At 36.4% G+C, this 22,467-nt stretch overlaps 1 protein-coding gene across 6 annotated transcripts in view; it reads left to right on the plus strand.

Moving 5' to 3' along the window:
* ANAPC1 (anaphase promoting complex subunit 1) overlaps nucleotides 1–22,467 on the plus strand; it is a 113,963-nt gene that overhangs the window by 81,410 nt on the left and 10,086 nt on the right. For 5 of the 6 annotated variants that reach the window (XM_059659147.1, XM_059659145.1, XM_059659148.1 and 2 more), the window contains 13 exons: nucleotides 180–314; nucleotides 688–770; nucleotides 3,277–3,355; nucleotides 4,382–4,456; nucleotides 9,560–9,636; nucleotides 10,166–10,256; nucleotides 10,354–10,407; nucleotides 11,490–11,683; nucleotides 15,187–15,273; nucleotides 17,261–17,378; nucleotides 18,590–18,667; nucleotides 19,738–19,805; nucleotides 20,805–20,943. In XM_059659147.1, the coding sequence (XP_059515130.1) occupies nucleotides 180–314; nucleotides 688–770; nucleotides 3,277–3,355; nucleotides 4,382–4,456; nucleotides 9,560–9,636; nucleotides 10,166–10,256; nucleotides 10,354–10,407; nucleotides 11,490–11,683; nucleotides 15,187–15,273; nucleotides 17,261–17,378; nucleotides 18,590–18,667; nucleotides 19,738–19,805; nucleotides 20,805–20,943 (1,278 nt within the window). The remainder of the gene's footprint in view (nucleotides 1–179; nucleotides 315–687; nucleotides 771–3,276; nucleotides 3,356–4,381; nucleotides 4,457–9,559; nucleotides 9,637–10,165; nucleotides 10,257–10,353; nucleotides 10,408–11,489; nucleotides 11,684–15,186; nucleotides 15,274–17,260; nucleotides 17,379–18,589; nucleotides 18,668–19,737; nucleotides 19,806–20,804; nucleotides 20,944–22,467) is intronic. The other variant, XM_059659150.1, reaches the window with a different exon arrangement.

Consider the following 22,467-nt stretch of genomic DNA (forward strand, 5'->3'; position numbering starts at 1 on the left):
ATTTTGAAACCTTTATGTATTTTGTGACATGAAAATATTAACTTGAACATACACTGTAATTTTAATGTGAATTATTAACTCATAACACCCTGTTTTGAAGTTCACTCTTTTCTTTTTCATGTACTATAGGCCTTATTTCCTAAGATTTCCTTTCACATGTCTGTTATTTAATTTTCCAGCACGGCAGTAACTTGATAGGTATGTCTGACCTCAATGTGCCTGAGCAGCTTTATCAGTACATGGTTGGAGGTCATAGGCGCTTTCAAGCAGGAATGCACAGGGAGAAACATAAATCTCCAAGTTATCAAATCAAAGTAAGTCCAAATTAGAGCAATAATTTTTAAAAATATGTTTTTATTGATTTCAGAGAGGAAGGAAGAGGGAGAGAGAGATAGAAACATCAGTGATGAGAGAGAATCATTGATTGGCTGCCTCCTGCATGCCCTCCACTGGGGATCGAGCCCATAACCTGGGCATGTACTCTTGACTGGAATCGAACCTGGGACCCTTCAGTCCACAGGCCGACGCTCTATCTACTGAGCCAAACCAGCTAGGGCTAGAGCAATAATTTGAAAATAGTTTTTATACCAACCTTTACAAATATGTTAATTTTAAGCATAGGCTAGTATTCTGAAGATTTTTATAATAATTCACAACTCTTATGTGAATAATCTGTTCTTTTGATAGGAAGGAGATACCATAAATGTGGATGTAACTTGTCCTGGTGCCACTCTTGCTTTGGCTATGATCTACTTAAAAACCAATAACAGGTAATGCATCTCTGACCCCATCCCTGGCCAGACAGTGTGACTTCCTTTCTGACCTCAGTAGTAAAACTAAAGTATCTTAATGTGTTCATTTCCCATCTCCTAGATCAGTGATGGCGAACCTATGACACTCATTTTTTTGGTTGATTTTTCTTTGTTAAATGGCATTTAAATATATAAAATAAATATCAAAAATATAAATCTTTGTTTTACTATGGTTGCAAATATCAAAAAATTTCTATATGTGACACAGCACCAGAGTTAAGTTAGGGTTTTTCAAAATGCTGACACGCTGTGCTCAAAAGGTTTGCCATCACTGTCCTAGATTAACCTGATTTTAATTCTCACAAATAGTACAGTGTTAACGTAAAAAAACCATTGAATCCTGTAAAGAATTTTTGTGAGTTTATTTGAGCCAAACTGTCAACATATGCCAGGAAGCAGAACCTCAACGAATTGAGATAATGCTCCGGAGAATGGAGGGGTTACATCTGTATTTATACATTTGCAATCAAGGAGGGACGTAGGTGGGTTACATGAAATTCATTGGTGATAGATTAAGGAGGAGGAATAAAGCAAAGCAGGGGAAACCCCTGGGATTGGATAAAAAGTAAAATGATGGACACATACTTAGGTGGGTGCAGGATCAATTAACATGATAATGAAGGAATTTGTAGTATCTGTCCTGGCACTCAGCACATTTGGTTGTGCCCCAGGGGCTCCTGAAAAGGAAGTTACAAGTTACCCAGACATTTCAAGGGTATGTTATAGTAGATGCAAAAAGACAGATAGGCTCAGTTAAGGTAAAGGTTGAGCTTGTCAGTGAAGATACTGGCCTAGGACAGTGATGGCGAACCTTTTGAGCTCCGCGTGTCAGCATTTTGAAAAACCCTAACTTAACTCCGTGTCACATATAGAAATTTTTTGGTATTTGCAACCATAGTAAAACAAAGATTTATATTTTTGATATTTATTTTATATATTTAAATGCCATTTAACAAAGAAAAATGAACCAAAAAAATGAGTTCGCGTGTCACCTCTGACACGTGTGTCATAGGTTCGCCATCACTGGCCTAGGACATAACTGCCCACCATAACTGCTTTAGTTAAAGTTTAATTTCAGACCATCCTTTGTGGTTACTTTAAGTCTCTGAGTTTGCAAGACTGCCATTCAGGCCTCCCCTGAGCTTGTCAGATCAGCATGTGGCCCCTTTTGTCCACAATAGATTATATAGATTTTTATCTAGAAATAATAAAATTTGCTATTTTAATGATTTTTGACAGTATAATTAATTGCCAATCTTTATTCATTTCTGTTTTCTGGTTGCTGTCACTGACTATTAAAAAAAATGCCCAAATTGCTTTTCATTAATTTTGAATGTTGTGAGGACTGGTGAAGCCAGAAATACTTAGCATTATTCTATTCTTTGTTCCTATTTATAAAAATGGTTTCTGCTTACTTCAAGCTTTTCTTGTGACTATACCATCTATCTTCCCAACCCCCACAATTAGTGCTGACACTTGAAAATAGACCTTTGGCATTTATTCTTTTACATTTTGCATAGGAATGTAGGTTGGATAGGAGATATTATACCATGTTTAACTCTTTTACTTTAAAAAATACACTAACAGTGTGTGTGTGTGTGTGTGTGTGTGTGTGTGTGTTAATCCTTACCTGAGGATATTTTTTCCATTGATTTTGTTTGTTTTAGAGAGAGTGGAAGGGAGGGAGGGAGGAGGAGAAAGAGAGATTCTGTTAAAACTCCAAATCAATGTGAGAGAGATATATCTGTTGGTTGCCTCCTGCACCCACCCGACCAGGGTTGGGAATTAAACCTGCAACCCAGGTACATGCTGTTAACCGGGAATTGAACCCTTGACCCTATGGTTTGTGGGCAGACGCTCTGACCATTGCACCACACTGGCCAAAGCAAGAATTTTTTTTTTAATGTATTTTTATTGATTTCAGAGAGGAAGGGAGAGGGAGAGAGATAGAAACATCAATGATGAGAGAGAATCATTGACCAGTTGCCTCCTGCATGCCCCACACTGGATCGAGCCTGCAACCCCAGAGCAAGTACCCTTGACCGGAATCTAACTTGGGACCCTTCAGTCTGCAAACCGATGTTCTATCCACTGAGCAAACTGGCTAGGGCAAGACATTTTTTAATGTTGTAAATTCTTCCTCTTAGAAAAAGTGAATGTATGCAAAATTAACAAAATGGGTCAGAACAGGCATTTGTTCATCTACTACTTGGATGAATGTGTATGTCAATGCTTTCTTGGTACTGGAACAAGACAGAACTAAACATATCTGCCCTCTTGGAGCTATGTTATTGTATAAGACACATACATAATAAATGTTATTCTAGTGGTTGTGAAGTACTATGTATGCAAAGAAACTAGGACAGTGGGTGGAGTGGGAAGAAATGTTGTGAAATCTGTCTCTCACTTGTTGATGATCTTGCCTCTTCCTGAGCAATGCACTGTTAACATCTCCCACTAACAGGTCCATTGCCGACTGGCTTCGAGCTCCCGACACGATGTATTTGCTGGACTTTGTGAAACCAGAGTTCCTCTTGCTTCGGGTATGGTCCTTGGCACTTTCTCATTTCTGTTAACATGAGGAGTCTGTATGTGGTGTGCAGGTTTATCTTGCAAATGTACATGTTACTCCAAGGGAACCTTTTACTATTAATTCAATATGCACATGTAATTGACAATGTTCTTTTGAAGTTTCCCACATTTAGCCGTAGGAATGCTGAAAAGGCAGCCACTTTGACATGTAATATTTGGAGTTGACATTTCAGCTCACATTATTATTATTATTTTTTAATCACCAGAGGATATTTTTTCCATTGATTTTTTTTTTTTAAGAGATAGTGGGAAGGAGGGAGGAAGGGGGGGGAGAGAGAGAGAGAGAGAGAGAGAGAGAGAGAGAGAGAGAGAGAGAGAGGAAAGAAAAGAAAAGAAGGAGGGAGGGATGGAGAGAGGAGGGAGACACATCTATTGGTTGCCTCTAGCTGCTGCTGCTGCTGGTAGACGTGGATTAAACCTGCAACCAAGGTATGTGCCCTTGACCAGAAATCAAGCCCATGACCCTTCTGTCCAATGGCCGACACTAACCATTGAACAAAACTGGTCAGGGCTCACATATTATTCAAAACTTCCTGTTAAATAGCAAGTGACTGGAGCTTTACTACTGCTTCATTAGTAAGGATGCGATATTATTATTAAGCGTATAAATAATGACAATAACTGTGTAACATAACTACCTGAATTATTCCTTCTATAATGTTTAAACTTGTCTGTTTTTAGCCTATGAAAGCCTTGAAATTACGTCGATAGGGCTATGGTTCTTTTCTTTTAAAACGTCCTTTTAGCTTCTCCAGATTTTGATGACAGTCAACTCAATTTTAGATTTTTGGGTTAAAATCTAAATCATCAGTTTATTTTCATGATTGTCTTAGGTTGATACTATATACTAATTTTATTTTTTGAAATTACCGTCATTTGGGAACTGATTCTAAATTATTCTCTTTAACATTGTCATTGTTATAAAATCTGTGAACTTTGCTTGCTCTAATTAATTCTATCTGTATTACATTTTAAAGACACTTGCTCGATGCCTGATTTTGTGGGATGATATTTTACCAAATTCCAAGTGGGTTGATAGCAATGTTCCTCAGGTAAGTACATATGATAAATATTGTTATACCTTTAATGGCATAAAATTATGATTTCTTATGGACTTTCTAAAACCCCATAAAATACTTCTTCTTAGGAAGACAATATTGATGATTATGGTATCTCTTGAAAACATAGCAACTTTCATTTTAAGATTGTGTGCTTATGATAGATTAACCTTCCTTTCTGACCCAAGATCCCAAGAAATTGTAGTTTTTAAAAATTAAATATACCAAAGTACCTTAAGTATTCTTGTCATTTTTATCTGAATTGGTACACATTTATCTAAGATGCTATTATATACTTTGTGACAATTTAAATCTCTTATTAATAACTTATTTTAATTACTTTATGACATATTTATTCAATAAGCCAAATCGTTATAAATAAGCAGGCTCCATAATAACTCCAAATCAAATATTATCAATAAATATTACCCTTTTAACCAACAGTCCATTTCTGGTGGTCAGTTCCATTTTACTTATAAAATAAATCTATTTATCCTTGGGAATGCTTGAGAGTATTTCCCCTAATATTTGAGTAAGAAAAGGTTCAAAATAAAGGAAGGTTTAAAGAACTTCACAGAAACACCTATATCACCAATTAGATTCTACAATTATTATTTTACTGTGAAAACTCGTTTAACCACATATCTCCATTTTTCCTCTATCCAATCCATCATTTTTAAAATATATTTCAGTTAGTTACAGACAGTACTGAATTTCTCCCTAAATGTTTTAGCATGTGTGTTAATAACTAGAATTTTATATTTCCCTTTTAAGATAAAATTTATGTGCAATGAAATGCACAGATCTTAACTATAGTATTTGATAAGATTTGACTAATGTCTATGCTCATGGAAACAAATCTTCAAAATGACCAGAAGTTCCTTCCTTCCCCTATCCACTCAGTCTGTTCACTCCCTCCCTCCCCCAATGCAACCAGTTTTCTGATGTTTTCCCAAAAATAAATTAGTTTGCCTGATGTAGAACTTTATATTGATGGATTCACATGTAGTGTAAACCCTTTGTATAAATACAGGTTTCCTTCACTCAGCATGATTGTGTGATAGTAATGGTTCATTCTATTTATTGTAAGTAGTATTCCATTGTTATTAACTTACCACAGTTTCTTTGTCCATTCTCTTTTGTTGGACATCTGGGCTGGTTCCAGGTTTAGCCATTATGAATCAAGCTACCATAAATAATCTTATATGACTATTTTTGTGCATTTATGTTTAATTTCTTTTGAATAAACATTTAAGATTGGAATTACAGAGGCATAGAATAGATAATGTATTTGGTTTTATAAGAACTGGTGGGTCTTTTCCCAGACTTTGTACCATTTTACACTTTGGCCAACAGTGTTTAAAAGTACTGGTGCTACATACCTCATCCATATTTGATGGTGTTAATCTTTTAAATTTTAGTTATGTTGGTAAATATGTAGTTTCCATTTGTATTTCCCTGCTGACTGATGACAAGGGAACCTTCTCATTTGTTCCTTCATATATTCTTTTGTGTGAAGCGTCTGTTCCTATCTCTTTCCCATTTTTTTAAAAAAAGTTATTTTTTTTTTTTACTATTGAGTTGCTAGGATTTTTAATATTTCCTGGAAGCCTATTCTTTCTCAGATACATGCTTTGCAGATATTCCTCCCTGTGTTTGGTTTGTCTGTAATGTTTTTGCTGAGCAGATTTTCAAAGTTTGATAATGATTAGTTTATCAGTTTTTTATTTTATGGTTATTGTGTTTTGTGTCCTGTGAAAAAAAACATTTGCCTAACTCCAAATCCTGGAGATTGTCTCTTGGTTTTTTTGTTGTTGTTTTTTTCCCTCTAAAAACTCCAATGTTTTGGCTTTTGTGTATAGTTTGACATCCATCTCAGAATAATTTTGTTTATGACATAAGGTAGGCATTGAGGTTTTTGTTTTATAAAACTACTAGAGGCCTGGTGTACGGATTTGTGCACTGGTGGGGTGTCTTATCCTGGCCTGCACCCTCTCGCAATCTGGGTCCCTTCGGGGGATGTCAGAGGTCCGGTGCACGGATTCGGCCCGATCCCCGTGTCATAGCTACTGGTCAAACGATCGAATGGTTGCTTAGGCTTTTATATATATAGATGGATATTGAGTTATACAAACACCATATTCCCTATTGAATTCCTGTAATTTCTTGTCAAAGTCAGGTGAGCACATAAGTGGGTTTATTTATGTGCTCTGCATCTGTTCTTCTAATCTATTTGACAGTCCTTTTGCTGGTATCAAACTCTTGATTACTGTAGCTTTATAGTAAGTCCTGAAAGCAAGTATGTATTGCGTATCTGCCATTTTTGTTTTTTTGTAATTTCTTTGAATACTCTAGGTCCTTTGCATTTCCATCTAAAATTTAGAATCAGCTTATCAGTACTGATATGAAAGTCTGATGGATTATAATTGAAATTGTGTTGAATCTATTCAGGTGGAGAACACCTGACCTGTGATCTGTATAAGGCCTGCGAAATCATTTGGTCTGCCCTTGCCAAGGCATTGGGATGAGTTAATTAAATGTTTGACCAAATAGAGCAGACAAATTATTAAGTTGCTAATTTTGTGTGGCCCTCAAATGATATAAATATTCAAATAGACCTTGGCAGAAAAAAAGTTCTCCACCCCTGCTATAAAAAATGTATGGAGAATAGATAACTAAATAGTTGAGTCTTGTAGTCCAAGAATAGAGAATCCATTTATTTTAGTCCTTTTTTAAGTTTTTTCTCAGAAAAAATCAGGGTCTTCAACAGTTTAATAAGTTTACTCCTAAGTATTTTATATTCTTTTATTATACAGTAAGTGGAGTCTTTATGTAGAATTTTGTTTTCTAATTGCTTGCTGCTATACAACTGATATAAAATATGAAATTGATATTTGTATATCGACCTTTTAACCTGTGGCATTTTTTTTTCTAAATATATTTTATTGATTTTTTACAGAGAGGAAGGGAGAGAGATAGAGAGTTAGAAACATCGATGAGAGAGAAACATTGATCAGCTGCCTCTTGCACACCTCCCACTGGGGATGTGCCCGCAACCCAAGTACATGCCCTTGACCGGAATCGAACCCGGGACCCTTCAGTCCGCATCCTGTGGCATTTAAATGCACATATTAGTTAAATAAATAGTTAAAATGATAAGTATTATGTTAGGTCTATCTTATTGTAATTTTTTCTTTTCAAAGGGACTCCGTTCTGTGTGTGTGATGCAGTGTTGTACTGAACTCTGTGTGTGTGGGAGCAATGAACCTTTACCAAATGTCTGTGCATCCTTCTACTATGAACTCCTCAAAGTCAGCTAGTGTTCTTTTCCATCATTTTGTTTTTAGCAACTAGTACACACTGGCTAGAGTTCAGTACATTACCATTACATTGAAAGAGGACAGACTGGTTCACATTCACTTGGCTAATAAGGGTCGTACTGAAACTAGCTGTAGGACTTCAGATCTTTAAGATTTTGCCTTGGACAGAGGAGTTTGGTGGTCTTTTGTTATTCATTTCCTGTGTGCCTCAACTTGTCCTTGAAGAATTACATTTCTTCCTTTGATTACTCTTTTATATGATTTTAAAAAAAACCCACTTTAGGAGATAATAGAAAAGGTGACAAGGACCAAATTGAAGAAGGGTCTCCTTCCATACAGTTACTTACATCACGGGTTTAGTGATGCTTTGAAATGGTGTATGATCAATGTGGTGTTATGATAGAAGTGGTACAGATCAGTTATAATAATAATAATAATAATAATAGCTAATATTTATAAAGGACTTACTAAGTGCCAGGCATTAATTTTAAGAGGTTTTCGAGTGCATTAAGCCTTCTAATTCTTACAGTAACCTAGAAGGTAGGAACTGCTATTATGCTCATTTACAGGGGAAGCATAGAGCAGTCAAAAAACTTGCCTGTGGTCACACAGCTAATGTGGCTCTGTGGGATTCAAACCTAGGCCCTCAAGCTGCTTCTGAAGACAAAAAAAGAGCTTACAAATGCCTACTGTCAAAATAGAAGCATTTCATTCCTGTATAATGATGTAGTTAAAACACTGTAATTTATATGAATGTTGTAATCAGGTTATCCATATATGTATCACTTTGGAGTTCTATCAGTTTTTCAGAATGTCACTCAATTTCTGAATAAATAGTAGTCAACATTAAAAGTAAAGATGAGAGGAAGAGCGATGGAAGTAGTTACTAGCTTATATTACACAGCGAGCATAATTGCTTACCTTATTGAGATTATCAAAGAGCAAAGGTATTTGGAGTTTTTTGATTTGGTGATATTTATTTTAGTTCATAAGAAGTTTGTCTCATAAGTGACTTCTGAGTATTTATTGTTTTATTGTAGAAAGCACCCTGTAATGTTATTCTCCTGAGCAGTCTTTGAAAAAGAATAAGAATAAATCTTGAGTTCCTCTGTTCTGTATACTTGCTTTCATATGTTTAGAAAATATGTAGTTTTCTTTTTTATTTGTATTTTTTAAGTGAAGCAGATCAAGTCTTTTCTTTGTTGTTAAAGCTAGATAGATATTCTATTTTAAAAAAAATTCTTGTTCACTACCTATACTAAAATGAAAGGGATATGTTTCTACATAGTAGTTGCAGATTAACACGTTGACAGTTCACTTTAACTCAGGTAATTTAGTGACTTACCTCACTTCACCTTAATGCTAGAAACGTCCCATGATTAAGAAGTGTATGTGTCTGAATTGAGTTCTCTCCAAGTGCTTTAACTCTTTCCTGCTGCTTCCCGGCACTCCTGCCCCAATTCTCCTCTACAGCCATCATCTTTATTTCAGCTCACTGGTCTGAAGTATTATTACTCTGCTATTGATTCAGAATATACTTAAGTCCTCTAGTTTGTGTTCATTCAGTCCAATTCAGTTATTGTTTTTATTGGGCCATCTTAGATTTAAAATTGGGTTGCATGGATGTGAATATAATATAGGCCTTTGAAAATGAAATCGTTTGGCAAAGCTTGTTTTATATAACATGGCCATGATAAGCAGTATGTTATTTTCAGGTCATTAAATATTTATTACTTGAATATTAATGTTCAGGTGTTCTTGGTTTGTATTTTCACAGATTATAAGAGAAAATAGTATCTCTCTCAGTGAAATTGAATTGCCTTGCTCAGAGGATTTGAATTTGGAAACTTTGTCGTAAGTTATAAAATGAGGAATAGAAACGAGCTATCCTAGCATCTGTCAGATAAATAATAGAAATGCACTCTGTAAGAGCAGTAATGCCCTTAACTTTTGAGTAATTCTGAGTTCCTTTGTTTCTAACCATTGCTGATTAGATGTTCAGAAAGATGAATTGTTTGTTTGCTTTTGTTTAGGTTTCTGAAATACAGTGTTCTTGCCCTCAAAAACCAATATTGGAGATTTAACTTATACATACTCCTTTTCTTATCCTTTCCATTAAAAGAATGGCAGTGTTTTTAAAAATAATCTTCTTTTGCTGTATGTGAAACATATGCAGGCAAGAGTGTATTTTATTAGTAAGGGCCACCTGGTGTTTCTGCTGAAGAAAAGGGCATAGGAACCTGCAAATTTAGTAGAGGCACAATTGAGCATCCCCAGAAGAACAGAAACAGAAATAATTACTATTTTTACCCCAAGATAATACTAATAATGAATATTAAGGCAGAATATTGACAATAGTAAATTTCTTGTAATCTGTCTCTAGGCAGGCACATGTCTACATAATTGCAGGAGCCTGTTTGTCCCTGGGTTTTCGATTTGCTGGCTCAGAAAACTTATCAGCATTTAACTGTTTGGTAAGAAGTATCCTAGTTTATTCTGTTCTGTTTCCTTTTTTCTCAAAGCCTCAATATGCTTCCTCTTAACTTTAATTTTTTTCTTTTGATTTTCCAGCATAAATTTGCAAAAGATTTTATGACTTATTTGTCTGCACCTAATGCTTCTGTGGTAAGTTTTTTTCACGATGAGTCTCCTTGGGAATAAAATTAAACTCAAAGAAAATTCACCAATAATTCAGTTACTTAATACAGGAGTCCTCAAACTTTTTAAACAGGGGGCCAGTTTACTGTCCCTCAGACCGTTGGAGGGCCGGACTATAGTTTAAAAAAAAACTATGAACAAATTCCTATGCACACCGCACATATCTTATTTTGAAGTAAAAAAACAAAACGGGAACAAATACAATATTTGTATTTGCATGTGGCTGTAGTTTGAGGACCCCTGACTTAATATGTTGTTAATTTCTGTAGTTTGCTTGAATTTAGAATGGGAGATTTGAAGTTTGGTTTATCTTTGCATTTTTTGTTCTGGGATATTTAGATGAGAATATGATAATTCTAGAAGGATGCACAGGTCTCTAATTCTTGTGACAAGAGAATAAATAAGAAAAACCATATTGTCCCCCATTCTGTCTCAGTACTGAATATTGATAATTGCTTTTAAAAATTAGTATTTAGTAAACATGCAGTTGTTTTTGAGGCATTGCTGCTTTATGACAGGAACACTGCAAGATTTTTATTTCTTGCTAAAAACCACACAGAATTATGCAACATTATAATATGAGAAAATTAGAGACATCAAAAAGTCTAAAAGTGGTTAAATAAGTTTGAATATATCTATACATTGTTTTACAATGGAGCTATCAAAACCGTGTTCTAGAAGACTTTGTTGTGAGTGAGATTGCTTATAATAGGTTAAAAAAGGTTAAACATATTGTGTATAGTAATGTCTCAATTTGAAAAAAAAAAGTATATAAATATAGGAAAAGATTTGGAGAAAAATAAAGGCAAACTTTACAGCAGTTCTCTTTGGGTGTTACTATTCCAAGTGATAGTTATTACGTTTTGTATATTTTATTTCCTGAGTGTTCTATATTGAACTTAAATTTCACAATCAGAGAAAATACTTGTTTTTATAGTTTTTTAAAAAGTCATAAGCATTTGTTTTTGATTACTTGTTTTTGATAATGAAGAAATGTAACATGGAAGTTGATAATAAAGAAATGTAACAGTCTTCTTTCATATTTCCAGACAGGTCCTTACAACCTGGAAACATGCCTGAGTGTGGTGCTGCTATCTCTGGCCATGGTTATGGCTGGCTCAGGGAACCTAAAGGTTTTGCAGCTTTGTCGTTTCTTACACATGAAAACAGGTGGTGAAATGAACTATGGTTTCCACTTAGCCCATCACATGGCCCTTGGAATTCTATTTCTGGGAGGAGGAAGGTAAATGAGTATATATTTCTTCAATGAAGATCTCATGAACAAGACCTTCAGCTTATCTAAAGGCATTAGTACACTTTAAAAGAGCTTTTTAATGGTTTGACCATTAATTTATGCCCTACTTAGTAGGGTTACTGTCCTCATTCTAACATAGTTAGCATCACTGCATTTCTCAGAAGAGTATGAACTTAGCACTTCATTGCTAATCCTCTTGTTCCCCACTGTTTAAGGATTTTACCCTTTTACTAAAGTGCTTTCTCGTAAAAGTCGCGAACACTATAGCCAACAGATTCTATGGGATTTCCTTAGTTTTTAACTTCTCTTTTTCCATTACTGTCATTCCTGACCACCTTATCCTTTTATAAGACTTTCCTGGCTTTTAATGATCTCTGTTGAATATAAATAAGCATACAAAAAATTGTGCAAATTACAGGAGCACAGCTTAATTAACTACTTGCAATAGTACCATATAGATGAAGATATAGCTCATATCACCTGTTTTCACTCCAGCCATGCCCCTCCTAATCACTGGTACTTTACTTTTGCCCAAAGATAACCACTAATTAGTTTTAGATTGGTTTTACCAGTTTTTAAAATTCAAATAGAATCGTACACTATGAATCTTTTTGTGACTTCTTTTGCTTAATGTTACGTTTGTGAGATTCATCCCTGTTGGATATTGGTCATGTTTCAGCGTTGTTGAATTCCTGTATGATAGGAATCAATAGTCACAGTTACTGATTTACTCTGCTGTTGGTGGACATACTGTGTTATTTCCAGTGTGGGGCTACTCTGAATAATACTCTTATGTCTATTCTTATACTTGTCGTTGATTTGTTATATATAGATCTATGAGTGGAATTGGGCCAAAGGGTGTATAGGTATGATCAATTTCAGTAGACAGTGCCTTCAGTGCTCCTAAGTGTTCATGTCATGTCACATGTTCATCAGTACCTGTGATGTTCTAGTTGCTCCCCATTCTTGTCAACACTTGCTAGTCACCCTAATTTTAGCCTTCTGGTAATAATACCTCATTGTGGTTTTAATTTCCTTTTCCCTGAAATGATAATGACCAACTAGAAATCTCCTTGTGTAATGTTCAAATCTCTTGCTACTTATTTTCATATTGGTTTATTTGTTTTTCAAATTTTATTTGTGGTAAAATACCATAAAATTTGCCACCTTAAATATTTTTAAATATACAGTTCAGTAGCATTAAGTATATTCACATTTTCATCTTGCAAAACTGAAACTTACAGACACTTTATATAACAACGCCTCTATTTCCCCTTATCCCAGCCCCATTCAACCTCTATTCTTTCTGTTTCTATCAAATTGTCTACTCCATATTGGTTTATCATTGTGATCCTGAGGCCTTGGTCAGTTTTGTATGTTGTAGTTATCTCCTCCTACTCTTTGGCTTACCTTTTAACTCTCTTAATGATATCTTTTGATGAGAATTATTATTTTTTGATTTGTACTTTTTTGTCCTATTTGTCTTCCAGAAGTTTTTTTAGCTTTTCTATTCATTAGCATTTAAAATCTACCTGGAACTGATTTTTCTGCATTTCTCCCCCACCCCCCACTCCCCCCCAACCGATGGCCTCATGTTATTGAGAAGTTTATCTTTTTTCACTCTTCTGCAGAACCACCTTTGTTATAAATTAAGTGTTCACATACTTGTGTTTATTTGTGTGCTGTTATGTACGATTGGTCTATGTATCTATACTTGCACCAGTACCACACTGTCTTAATTATTGTAGTTTTGTAGTGGTTCTTGATGTATGGTAGAGGAAACCCTCCAAACTGGGATTGATGTCTCAATAGTGTATTTTCTGTTCTTGGTGCTTTTCACTTCCATATCAGTATTGGAATTTGTTTGTGATTTTCACACTAAATAAGCTAATAAAATGTTGGTCAGAATTGCACTGAGTCCCTCCATGGGTTTGGAAGGAATGGAAATCTGTTACAGTGTTGAGTCTTCCAGTCTGTGAATGTGATGCATCCCAGCACTTAGCTCTAGTGTGTGTGACCTTGGTTTACTGACATATTTTCTAAAGTCACGTAGGTTTATTTGTCCTCTTTTTTAAGACTGAACTAAACATTGGAACTTGCCTTTCCAGAGCATAGAAAGCAGAGGTTGTCAGAAAGGTTGCATGCCCTTTGAACAGGCTTTGTACACTTGCTCTTTCTTTAATTGTATAGAATTAAGAATGGCTGTAGAAATATTAGTATAAATATTCTTATTTCATCATTTTTGAAATACTATTTTCCTTTCAAAATAAGACCCTACATTGATTTTATTCTCTTATTCAATGCCATCTTTCACGATTCCGTACTGTACAACCCTACTTGGTCTTTCATGTTGAGTAGGTTTTCTCCCACGCTGCCTCTGCTCTTCTAGTGATTCCTGATCGTTTCATGGTTATGTGTACTCCGTGACAACATTTACGCTTATAGTACAGCTACACCCTTACATTCAATGTCAAAATTCCTGACATTAATAGCCAACATTTGGATTTTAGTTTTATTGTAATGATAAAGAGAAAATGGCCTATTTTATGCACCTGTCAAATATTTTCTTACTTAAATTTTGAAATCTTTCTAAATTCATTAAATATGTGTGTATGATAAATGCTAAGTTCTTACTTGTTACCCTAATTTAAAGACAGGCAGGGAAAGCGGTTGGAGGGGGTGTGTGTGTGTGTGTGTGTGTGTGTGTGTGTGTGTATGAAATAAAATATGTTTGTATATTAAGTAGCTTCAACAGTGGTTTTATGTGATGTCTTGTACCATCTTTATTTCAAAATATTTGTAAGAAAAACTCCAGAACTTTAGACTAACCTGCCTGTTTGCCATGCTGAATTTGAACAACATTAAAATAATTTGGAAGATTTTACTTTACTAAGAGTATGTGGCTTTTATAAAATAAGTTTATCATTGATAATGAAAAACCATTTTTATTTTGAGAAATAGTTGTTTACACAATCATTGCAACTTTTTAATACTAACTTTTTCCTTTTTCACTGAGTTAAATATTCTATGGAAATGCTCATGCTTTACAGAAATAGAAATTTTAGATACCCAGTAAAAACCTTGTATATTTAAAAGTAATGTTCATAATTTTAAAAATAGGTATCTATAAAACTGGAGGAGAAGGGCGTGTACTTTATACATGACTTTTTAAGTGTCCATAATCTCTAGGATTGCATTCATGGTCCACAGTACAATGCTATTTTTAGGTTAAGGCTTTGCTTATTAGTTCAAATTTTGTAATTTAGCATTTGTGGGATTTTGCTTCTGCTTTAAGTAGTGCATGATCTTGAAGTAGTTTGCATACTTACTAACTAAGAAGTGAAATTTTCACAGCATTGACATGTATTTTCAAGGCCTTGCCATTGGTATGCCTTGCCATAATAAATACCCCAATAGCTGGTTTTCAAGAATGCTGTGAAAGTTTGACAGTATCATTAATTATGTCTATACTGCCTGAATTTATCTCCCAGGTACTCGCTGAGCACCTCAAACTCCTCCATCGCTGCTCTCCTCTGTGCCCTTTACCCACACTTCCCAGCTCACAGCACTGACAATCGGTGAGTCCAGTAATTCTGACCCACATGATCTCTCTGCAACTCTCTAAGGGGGTAATTTGGTCGTGTTTTGGTTCCAGGGACTCATTTCCAAATTAGCTTTATTGTGTTCTTGAACTTAGTTATCTTTCATGCTGTTTTTTAAAGTTTCTCTTACAAAGTATTAGACCAGAAGAGAACTTTGGACATCTGATTATTGGTTTGTCTTTCATGGTACTTCAGTCACTAGAATTGCTCTAGACCTGGAAGTAGACTGCCAAGGTTATCTTTAGGGAAAATTTGATCAAAAGGTAATAGCCAAGAGGAGCTGAAGATGATATATTTTGTGCTATAATTAATTCCAAGAGAGAAATTTGTCTGATTTAGTGGCAATGTCTATATGAATCACTTTTTTCTCTCTTTTACATGAGTGCCAAGAAGTTTTATATAAATGACATGGGAAGGACAAGAAAAGCAAAATGCAGCAAAAAATCAGTCAATTTAAAAGTGGTAGCGAGCAGTAAATCTTCTCCCCCCCCCCCCCCCCCCGCCCTAGACAGTCCCCTAGCCTCCCCTATCCCCCAGTGTCTTATGTCCATTGGTTATGCTTATATGCATGCATACAAGTCCTTTGGTTGATCTCTTACCCCCCTACCTCCTGCCCCGCAACCATCCACGGCCTTCCCGCTGCAGTTTGACAATCTGTTTGAGGCAGTTCTGCCTCTGTATCTATTATTGTTCAAAAGTTTATAATGGTCTCTATTATCCATGAATGAGTGAGATCATGTGGTATTTTCCCTTCACTGACTGGCTTATTTCACTTAGCATAATACGAGCAGTAAATCTTAAACACATAGGAGTAGTCTGACAATATAAACGCTTTGCCTTCAGAGCACAAGAAACCAATTTCTCTAGACATCAGGTATAGCATGGCGTAAGGGAGGGAAGTAGCTGCTCGCATCCCATGACGTTTGAGATGACCAGTGTGCTCAACTGAAGGCACCCCAGCCACCCAGGGATGAAGCCTCATTGTGGAGCAAAGCCATCACTTTAAACTGCTTTGTAGCCCATAGCACAAGTTCTTTTACAAAGTGGCCTGACACGAAGCCCACACTTTAATGATAGGTGGTGCGTAAGAACATTACTTGTTAATTAATATAAGTTAGGAAAGTCATTATGGTCAGCTATTGGTGAGAGTATAGTGGAAAACCACACACATTACTGGTTATATTATAAGTTGGTTTAGCTATTTTAAAAAAAAGCAATTTGGTGTTAAGCACTAAGAACCTTTATATAACTGATAAATAGTAGTTTTTTTCTGGCCATGATTGATTTTATTTCAAATAGTTTTGTAGGGGTGGGTAAATTTTAGTGGGAAGGGGGAGGGTATTGCTATAACTAAAATTTAAAATATAATGAGGTTTCATTTTATCCTTTTTTTCTGGGATCTTGAAATATAAAAACTTTCTTTGTGTATTTAAATTCTAAGATATAAATTTTAAAAAATATTGTCATAATCTCACCCATTATTTTTGGTGTAACATCCTTGTAGGAGAGCTTTCCTCTTTGAGGAAGCTGGCACTCTTTCTTCCCCCTTCTTCCCTACGAGTACTTAAGGAAAAAAATAAGAACTGAAAGTAAATAAATACCTTAGGAGGGGAAAAGGGATGCCTGTTTTGAGCAGCAAAGGATATTTGAAATCTGATTTTATAAATGATCAATTTATTACTACATATTTTCATGTTAGGTAAATTTTACAACCCTATAAAACCTTGTACCTGGAAACTCAAGTAAAGAGTTCGTTGGTAAAGGATCAAATATCTATAATTTTTAAAAGAATTTCTCCATGACATTTTAATTGGATTTTCTTATTTTCCTTCAGGATAACTGTCATTGGAAGAGAGCATGCTAGCGTCTTTCTGGTTCAGTCTGTCGGCCACAGCAGAGTGTAGAGCTCGAGCTGTTGCTGTTGTCACCTGTTGGTTACCTCCTGTCTGTTTTCTGTGAACAGGTATCACCTCCAGGCTCTGCGGCACCTGTACGTGCTGGCTGCAGAACCGCGGCTGCTGGTGCCTGTGGATGTGGACACAAACACCCCCTGCTATGCCCTCTTAGAAGTTACCTATAAGGTAACACTTTCACCTGTCATTTATTTGTAATTTTACTACCACTCATTCATCTTTGCAGGTCAAAGTATTTCAGAAGTGTCCTTTAAAAAATGACAGTAATGAGTTGAACTCTCATAAAAACTGAAGCCTCCACAGTTCTCACACATCCTGCCAGCCAGCCAGGCTCATTTACAGTCTGTGAGTCTAAACTCTTAGAGATCAGCAGCTGCCCTTCCATACTCAGAGCTTGTTTGAAAGTGTCCCTATTAACTGTATGTGGCTGGTGGTAGTGTTCTAAAAAATGAACTGAGTTGGAACTGTTGTAAGATTGGTTAGCAAAGGGCATGAAATCCCACAGTCCTGTATTTGAGAAGAGATCTTTGATTTAGATGCAGGACTAGATTACACATAATGTATCTTTCATTCAGAAAATGATTGAGTACCTTTTATGTGTCAAAATTATGCTAGGCTCTGGGATACAAAATATGACATTGTCATATTTTTTGTCCACCCATTGGGGAGCCAGGTATGGGTGCTGTACGAATAGAGTGGTAATCAGAGGTATGCATGGGATGCAGGGGGAGCAGAGAAGTGCTCCATCTATCTTTGGGGGGTTATGAGCAGCAGGACAGGAGGACAGTTAAGGCAGCCACTGTGTTTGGGCTGAGATGTGCCAACCGCAGGGGCATGGTCCCAGCAGAGAAGACAGCATGAGGTCTGTCAAGTGCAGACTGGCAGTATCGCCAGCATCGGAGTGCAGTGCTCCACGTGATAAAGGTGGTGTGGACCCACAGTGGGTTGTAGGCTTGAGCCCTTTGAGACTTGAGTGTCAGAGGATGTTGTGCTATTTGATAGTCTGTACACACTGCAGGGAAGGAGAAGTGTAGAGTGGAGATGTTTCTTCTTTGTAGCTCCCCCTAACTTAGTGATTTCCAACTAAGTGTGCCGCAAGAATTTTCAAAACATGCGATACCTGACTATTTAGAGGTCAGGTGCACGGACCTCTTTTCCCTTAGATTGTCAAATTTTAAAAATGACTACAGCCAATACAACAACAGCAGTCTGGGGGTGAACCAATAAAAATTATACCTATTTTTTTTTGTCAGATTGGCAAAAAATATGTTTGGGTGTGCCATAGAATTTTAGTAAATAGTTTCTGTGTGCCATGAGATGGAAAGGTTGAAAATCATTGCCCTAACTCTATCGTGAATGTGGCTCTTGTATTTGTGAAGGGCACTCAGTGGTATGAGCAAACCAAAGAAGAACTGATGGCTCCCACCCTTCTTCCCGAGCTCCATCTTTTAAAGCAGGTAAGTTGGATATGACTTAGGGAGATCTATCCAAGGGATAAAGTCACCAGAGCAGCAAAGCATAAAAAATAAACAAAATCCTTAGCTTTCTCTGTGTTTTTGTTTTGTTTTGTTTTCTTTCCAAATGAGTAGGTTTAATTCCAGGTGGTACAGAATCGGGGTAGAAGACTGAAGAACACATTTTGGCAGGATTCTGGGCTGGGTTTACTCTGAGCTCACAGCTAAGGCTGAAATGGCAGAGAAGAACTAGAGAGCCACTGCATGATTATTATTGATTACAAAAGTTTATTCTTAAATGTACTATAGGCTCCAAGAGAGCACTTCATTCTAGCGATAGGTGGCAGCAGATGTTATGACAGGGAATCCAGATGTTAAAACAGAAATGGAGTTAAGGATCACCATTGCCCTAGGCCTAAGGAGCAGCTCACTTTTTTGCTAGATTTCTTAAAAAAAAAAAAAAAAGTTCTTATTAACTTTTTAGGGAGAGAGAGAAACATCTATGTGAAAGAGAAACATTGATCAGTTGTTTCCTGCACCCTGACTGGGGTTCAAACCAGCAACCTGGGTATATGCCCTGACCAGGAATAGAACTGGCAACCTTTTGGTGCACAGGATAGTGCTCAACCAACTGAGCCACACCAGAGTTTGCCAGATTTTTAAATTCTACCTGTAACCAGGGGAACTTTCCCACAGCCTTTGATTTTAGCTCCTTGAGTTTCTTCACCTCTTTTTGCTTCTGCTTGAAAGCCTTACCGTCCTCATCCATCTCTTTGGCCTGCTTCTTGCCACCTTCACAGCCAGACACGGTGCCTGCTACCCCTTTCCCGCTTTCTGCAGGAAATAGAAAAGCAGTCCCAGGAGGTGTCATGGGGAGTTGGAAGGCCTTTGCTGGTAGGTTAGATGGCCTCAGAACGTGACTCACACACACCTTTGGAAATGGAGTTTGTTAACCTTTCAACATCTCTTTCCAGTCCAGTTATTCTTATTTCTTCTGTGAAGCATGGGTTTCATTTTGTCAGACCAGCACTTTTTCAGCATTGGGTTGACTGTATTTATATTTGTCTTGGCAGATTAAAGTTAAAGGTCCACGATACTGGGAACTGCTCATAGATTTAAGCAAGGGAACACAGCACTTAAAGTAAGTCTATTGAATTTCTCAGACATATCTGTAAAGTGAATAGAAGCACATGGAAAGACATAAATTACAGATGAATATCTAGAATGGTTCTTGTCATCCTTCTATCTCATTCAGAACAATATCTTTGAAACATTTGTGTGAGAAAGTGAAAATTTTAATTTAGAAATAAAACCTTAAATGTTTATGTTTATTCATTGAGAAACTTGAAGTGACTTAAATTGGGGCAGTAATGGAACTGTAGTTGGAGCAATAATGAACGATTTAGTTTAAGAAAATAAGGCTGATGTGTATGCCCACAAAGGGAGCTTGATGACAGTTGAGTTGATGTTTGTCAGATGACATTTCTGTTGCATCTCTTTACCTTCTCTTGTTAGATTGTTGTCATAAAATTAAGCTTATGATAGATTGGTTGTGGGTTGAAATCATCATATGTAAGTAATTCTTTAATGAATAGTGAATGTTAATGTAATAGTTTTATACCTATGGTGATATGTAAATTAAGACTTTATATTTCCAGAAAATTTAACAAGCTTGCAAAAGTTTTTATAATTTTAGTCTCATTTTCCATTTCCTCCCAACTTTCTATATAATAGCTGTATTCTGTGTTGTTCTGTCTTTAGATTTGCAGTTTTATTTTCTTTTTGCTGCAACCAGTCAGTAGTGATTTGGTGCTTCTGTGTCCGACTCATAGGACTCAGGGATAGAGAGAACATGAAGACGTGTCAGATAAAATACTGCCTTTGAAGCTCACTCCTGAGGACAGTCTGGATGCCTTCTTATTTAACAAGTTCTGTGAATCTAGACACCAAAGAAAAACAGAGCTTTATTTTGGCTTTCTTGTAGGGACTGGTTTGATTTTAGGCACAATAAATAACCATATATCTTAGTGGAAAATGGTCAAGATTTCATCTCATGGGAACATGGTGTTGGGAAACATGATGTTTTAAGCAAGAGCTGCCAGCAGTTCCTCATATTAAGTTCATTCTTATTTCCTTTCAGGTCGATCCTTTCCAAGGATGGGGTTTTATATGTGAAGCTTAGAGCAGGCCAGCTCTCCTACAAGGACGATCCAATGGGATGGCAGAGTCTGTTGGCCCAGACGGTTGCTAACAGGAACTCGGAAGCTCGGGCTTTCAAGGTAGTGTGGCTTGGTAAAAACTGAAGGAGAGGGGAGAGTTCCACATTCCTCTGGCCCACCTAAAAACTTACTTCTGTGATAGCACTGATGGTATGGTGTAGATGGACCTGCTTCCTCTCATCACTGCAGAGTGTAAGGAGTGAATGACCCTTCCGCTGCTTTAAGTGGCAACCATAGTAAAATATGGGCCATGCGCCGGACTCTAAGGATGATTCACATCTAACGGCAAGGATAGTCACAATATATCTTAACGCTATAAAAATATTTAGTTTGCCCTAGCCGGCTTGGCTCAGTGGATAGAGTGTCAGCCTGCGGACTGAAGGGTCCTAGGTTCGATTCCAGCCAAGGGCACAAGCCTGAGTTGCCGTCTCGGTCCCCAGTAGGGGGCGTGCAGTAGGCAGCCAATCGATGATTCTCTCCCATCACTGATGTTTCTATCTCTCTCATTCTCCCTTCCTCTCTGAAATCAATAAATTAAAAAAAAAATTAAAAAAAATATTTAGTTTAATAATTTCACTTATTAATCCTCCACTCTGTCAAGATTTACTTAATTCATGGCAAAAATATAAAAATATTTTTGCAGGATAGCACTTGGTACCATTTTTAAATTTGTATTTGTTGCTTATATCTTGGTGAAGATAAGATGGTGACAGGTTTAGCCTTATTTTATTGGCCTTATCCTCCAAGTATCTGAATGCTAACACAGTAGTATTTGGAATGAATAAATGGTTAAAGGGTATACGAAGCAATCTCATTCCCATGGGGCCAGTGCATATTTTGCTGAAGTCAAATAAGCTTCCACACTGGAAATATATTCCATGATCTACCATCAGAATTTCAGAATTTAACTCAGTTTTTAGGAATTCCATGAACAAATATGTTTCTACGGGAGATACATCAGAAGCCGTGTAAAGATGTCAGGACCCCTAAGGATAGTTACATACAGCAAAAACATGGCACACAGACTAGCTCAGTGGCAGCAGAGGACTGAGAGTCGGTCTTTGTTTTTCTAAGTAAGGAGTTAGCAGTTTATTTTAACTCAACTCATATTTTATTTTAGGTCAGTTACCTATGGCTAAATACAAAAGTTCCCCAGGTTTAAATAGATGTAGTTAATATCAGGGAATGTTGTTTGTCACTATTTGATAGGTTGTCTAAGAAATACCTTTGTAGGACTTTTGGACAAAGTTTAACTTAATTTATTAGCACTGTTGCTTCTTATATTAATTAGAGCCCATCTCAAAGACCCTAATCCAGTTTGTGAAGAAAATAGGTCCATTTAGACTTGAGTTTGAATGGGGAAAGTGTATAACAATTAAAAGACATCTCAATTTTCTGCCTTCTGGGAGTTCAGAAGTAAAATATAAACCTTAGTGGAAAATGATAACATGTAATATACATTCATATTTCATTTTCAGTTTTGAACCTTGGGAAATACTCTTTTCTTTTTCCCTTCTAATTTACTATGTTAACCTTCTTTGAGTGTGCAGGTCAGTGTTATAAGTACATTCGTATTGTATAGTC

This window comes from Myotis daubentonii, chromosome 12 (assembly GCF_963259705.1).
Source record: "Myotis daubentonii chromosome 12, mMyoDau2.1, whole genome shotgun sequence".
In the NCBI taxonomy this organism is placed as follows: domain Eukaryota; kingdom Metazoa; phylum Chordata; class Mammalia; order Chiroptera; family Vespertilionidae; genus Myotis; species Myotis daubentonii.